The sequence below is a fragment of the Cebus imitator genome, unplaced genomic scaffold (genome assembly GCF_001604975.1).
Source record: "Cebus imitator isolate Cc_AM_T3 unplaced genomic scaffold, Cebus_imitator-1.0 Scaffold118, whole genome shotgun sequence".
NCBI classification, from domain to species: Eukaryota; Metazoa; Chordata; class Mammalia; order Primates; family Cebidae; genus Cebus; species Cebus imitator.
This window is the reverse complement of record NW_016107433.1, coordinates 1,201,691-1,206,599: the sequence shown is the minus strand read 5'-3', so window position 1 is coordinate 1,206,599 and position 4,909 is coordinate 1,201,691. Positions and strand designations below refer to the sequence as shown.

General features: G+C 48.5%; 1 protein-coding gene across 1 annotated transcript in view; it reads left to right on the top strand.

The window, feature by feature from the left end:
- Positions 1–3,819: 3,819 nt before the first annotated feature.
- Positions 3,820–4,909, top strand: part of CENPT (centromere protein T) — a 7,484-nt gene continuing 6,394 nt past the window's right edge. Inside the window, exon 1 of the mRNA XM_017539423.2 lies at positions 3,820–4,167. Within this exon, the coding sequence (XP_017394912.1) occupies positions 4,058–4,167 (110 nt within the window). The 5' untranslated portion in view covers positions 3,820–4,057. The remainder of the gene's footprint in view (positions 4,168–4,909) is intronic.

The window sequence follows — 4,909 nt, the reverse complement described above, 5'->3', positions numbered from 1 at the left end:
AGAGAGAGAGAGAGAGACATGGTGGCTCACACCTATAATCCCAGCACTTTAGGAGGCGAAGGAGGGCGGAACACCTGAAGCCAGGAGTTCCAGACCAGCCTGGCCAACATGGTAAAACCCTGTCTCTACTAAAGATACAAAATTAACCAGGCATGGTGGTGTGTGCCTTGTAGTCCCAGCTATTCTGGAGGCTGAGGGAGGAGAATCGCTTGAACTTGGGAAGCAGAGGTTGCAGTGAGCCAGGATCATGCCACTGCACTCCAGCCTGGGTGACAAAGCACGACTCTGTCTCAAAAAAAAAAAAATAGGGCAGGCACAGTGGCTCAGGCCTATAATCCCAGCACTTTGGGAGGCCAAGGCGGGCAGATGACTTGAGGTTAGGAGTTCGAGTGAAACCCTGTCTCTACTAAAAATACAAAAATTAGCTGGGTATGGTGGCCCATGCCTGTAATCCCAGCTACTTCTAAGATGAGGCAGGAGAATCGCTTGAACCTGGGAGGTAGAGTTGCAGTGAGCTGAGATCATGCCACTTCACTCCAGCCCAGGCAACAGAGTAAGAGACTGTCTCAAAAATAAATAAATTAAAAATAAATAAATAAATGAGTAAATAAAAAGAGAGAAATATAAGACAATAGAGAAAAAGAACTTTTCTTCATTCCAGCACCTAAACAACACCATTGCATTTCAGTTTCCTCCCAGTGTGATCCTTGGTTATTTGTGTAGGTTTCACTGACCTATAACAGAAGAAAGTCCCGTTCCTCAGCTGAAGGAGTTCAACTGAGGTCCACAGCTTGAACCCCTTCAAATCGAGAAATGCATTCTCTAGTATGCGTAGCCCTAGTAAAAGATATGCATTCATTTGGGTGAATCATTTATACAACAGTATAAACATAAACACACATGTTACACTTTTTATTTATTTATTTGTTTATTTTGAGACAGAGTTTCGCTCTTGTTGCCCAGGCTGGAGTGCAGTGGTGCAACCTCGGCTCACTGCAGCCTCCACCTCCCAGGTTCAAGCGATTCTCCTGCCTCAGTCTCCCAAGTAGCTGGGATTAAAGGCACCCGCCACCATACCCAGCTAATTTTTTTTTTTTTTTTTTTTTTTTTTTTTGAGATGATGTCTTGCTCTGTTGCCCAGGCTGGAGTGCAATGATGCAATCTCTTCCCACTGCAACCCAAGAATTGTTCAAGTGATTCTCCTGCCTCAGCCTCCCAAGTAGCTGGGATTATAGGTGCCCACCATCACATCCAGCTAATTTTTGTATTTTTAGTAGAGATGGGGTTTCACCATGTTGGCCAGGCTGGTCTCAAACTCCTGAACCTCAGGTGATCCACCCGCCTCGGCCTCCCAAAGTGCTGGGATTACAGGCGTGAGCCACCACGCCCGGCCCTACCCGGCTAATTTTTATTGTTGTTGTTGTTTTGAGATGATGTCTTGCTCTGTTGCCCAGGCTGGAGTGCAATGGCGCGATCTCGGCTCACCGCAACCTCCGCCTCCTGGGTTCAGGCAATTCTCCTGCCTCAGCCTCCTGAGTAGCTGGGATTACAGGCACGTGCCACCATGCTCAGCTCATTTTTTTGTAGTTTTAGTAGAGACGGGGTTTCACCGTGGTGACGAGGATGGTCTCGATCTGTTGACCTCGTGATCCACCCGCCTCGGCCTCCCAAAGTGCTGGGATTACAGGCGTGAGCCACCGCGCCCGGCCCTCCAGACTCTTTCTTAGAGCCTGCAAGACCCCACATTAGTCTAGCCCTTGCCATTCTCTTTCACTCCTCCCTACCTCACTTCATCCTAGGATTTTTTTTTTAAACAAGTAATTATAACGTTTAATTATGTGAACAAACAGAATACTTCTGTACAAAGACTCAAGCTCATGTTTGAAACTTTTTTGAAACATGTTTGACCAGCCTGGGCAACATGGCGAATCCCCTGTCTGTACAAAAAATACAAAAATTACCCAGGTGTGCTGGCTCACTCCGGTAGTCCCAGCTACTCAGGAGGCTGAGGTGGGAGAATGGCTAAAGTACAGAAGGTTGAGATCTGCAGTGAGCCGTGATCCCACCATTGCACTCCAGCCTGGGTGACAGAGCAAGATCCTGTCTCAAAAAGAAAAAAAAAGAATGCATGCCACTATGCAAAAAAAAAGAAAAAAAGAAAAAAAAAGAGGCCGGGCGTGGTGGCTTAAGCCTGTAATCCCAGCACTTTGGGAGGCCGAGGCGGGTGGATCACGAGGTCAAGAGATCGAGACCATACTGGTCAACATGGTGAAACCCCGTCTCTACTAAAAATACAAAAAATTAGCTGGGCATGGTGGTGCGTGCCTGTAATCCCAGCTACTCGGGAGGCCGAGGCAGGAGAATTGCCTAAACCCAGGAGGCGGAGGTTGTGGTGAGCCGAGATCGCGCCACTGCACTCCAGCCTGGATAACAAGAGTAAAACTCCGTCTCAAAAAAAAAAAAAAGATGTTTGTTTTTTTCCATATTATTCAGTAGTTTAAGGTTTTACTAGCAAATGAATAAATAATTAAAAACTGCATTTAGGTAGTAAGCATGGAAATATTTCTGCAAAAGGCCAGCAAATTAAGTGAGATAACACAGAGATCAGATCTAAATGACAAGGAATATTTATTTTTTCTACAGCTCTCTTATTTTAAACAGCAAGAATCTAATATTTTCTTTGTTTAATTTTTTTTTTCTTTGAGATGGAGTCTTGCTCTTGCCCAGGCTAGAATATAGTGGTTTGATCTGAGCTCTTCAACTTCTTCCTCCCAGGGTTCAAGTGATTCTTCGGCTTCAGCTTCCAGAGTAGCTGGCATTACAGGTGTGTGCCACCACACCCAGTTAATTTTTGTGTTTTGGGTAGAGACTGGGTTTTACCATATTGGCCAGACTGGTCTTGAACCCTGACTTCAAGTGATCTGCCTGCCTCACCCTACCAAAGTGCTGAGATTACAGGCAGGAGCTACCGCGCCTGGCAATAAAAGCATTTTTCAAAGATTTGCATGGCCGGGTAATCCTAGCACTTTGGGAGGCTGAGGTGGGCAGATCACAAGGCCAGGAGTTCTAGACCAGGCTGACCAACATGGCGAAAGCTCGTTCCTACTAAAAATACAAAAAGTTAGCTGGGTGTGGTGGCGCGGGCCTGTAATTCCAACTACTCAGGAGGCTGAGGCAGGAGAATCGCTTGAGCCCGGGAGGGGAAGGGGAAGGTTGCTGTGAGCCCAGATCGCGCCACTGCACTCCAGCCTGGGCAACAGACTCTGTGTCAAAAAAAAAAAAAAAAAAAAAAAAAAGCTTTTATTATTTTTTGAGACAGGATCTCTCTCTGTCGCCCAGGCTGGAGTGCAATCACAGCTCACTGCAGTCTTGAACTCCTGGGCTCAAATGATCCTCCTCTCTCAGCCTCCTGAGTAGCTGGGACCACAGGTGCACACCACCATGCCTGTCTAATTTAATTTTTTGTGCCGACAGCGTGGGGAGCGGAGGGTGTCTCACTATGTTGCCCAGGCTGCTATGGGACTCCTGAGCTCAAGTGATCCTCCCACCTCAGTGTCCTAAAGCATTGGAATTACAGGCGTGAGCCACCGCTTAGCCTGCAAATGCAAATCTAACCATGTCATTTGTAGGATAAAATTCTTTTTTCTGACCCAAGCATCTCTATTCTCTTTAGAGAGAGAGACGGAAATCAGATAGCCTCTAATAATATCAATTGCTAGTTACCAATGCCCTTGGTTATCGTGTGTTAGACTGAGTTAAACATGAACTCCTTGAATCATTACAAGCTCTTTATTAGGTGGGTATCAACCTCAATTTACAGATAAATAAGCCAAGACTTGGGCTGCTTGCATTACCTAAACGAGACTTACCTCCAGAGAGGCTGCCTCCAAAGCAGCCGGGGTTTGCAACCACGGTCCACGCCGCGAGCTGCGATAGGGCGAGAACTACAATTCCCGTGGGGCTGTGCGGCAGCATCGCGATAGTTACCTTAAATGTGGCGGCGGGAAGGTGGTCCTAGCAGCTGACTGGGCGGTTAGGAGATCCCTGGGCCGAGACGATGGCTGACCGCAACCCTGACAGCGACTCTACGCCGCGTACGCTGCTGCGTCGCGTGCTGGATACAACAGACCCACGCACCCCGCGGCGACCCCGGAGTGCTCGGGCTAGGTATGTGAGGGGGCTGCCCGAGTACTTGAGCAATTAGAGGGACTGGGAAGTGGAGTCTGGGTGGGACCCAGCGCCGACTCTATTCGAAGAGGGAAAGAGTCTCAGAGAGGAGGAGGGCCCGGGACTCTGAAAACTGGCTCTATCGCTCTAGCCGGCTGTACCCTCGCCCGCGGGGCTCCAGGCAGCCAGGCCTCGGGCCCACAGAGCCAGACTGATCCCGAGTCTCTGGGGCTCAGCCTCTGGAGATGGATAGGCGCTCAGAATCTGACCTTCTGCTCTGGTCTCTAGGTCACTTTCTCCAAACCAGCCAAGGTGTGCATTTGCCCTGAATTTCTGCCTCCCAAGGGTTCCCATTGTTCCTGCGCGTTGTCCTACTGTCCCTGCAGCTCCCAGCTGGGAAATGGGAAAGGTGCTAGAGGACAACCCAGGCAGAAGTTGGGAGGCAGCTACTGGAAGATGCTTTGCTAAGGAGCAGGGAATTTGGCCTGACTCAGTGGGAGTGGCAGTGGTTGAGGGCTGTGGTGAGCTTATGATGCAGAGGAAACGTATGTTGACATCTGCCAGATTGGGACAGTGAAGTTCCTTTATAGGGAATGGAAAGCCATTCATGATTGTGTGTGTGTGTGTGTGTGTGTGTGTGTGTTTTCTTTCTTTCTTTCTTTTTTTTTTTTTTGAGACGGAGTTTCGCTTTTGTTACCCAGGCTGGAGTGCAATGGCGCGATCTCGGCTCACCGCAACCTCC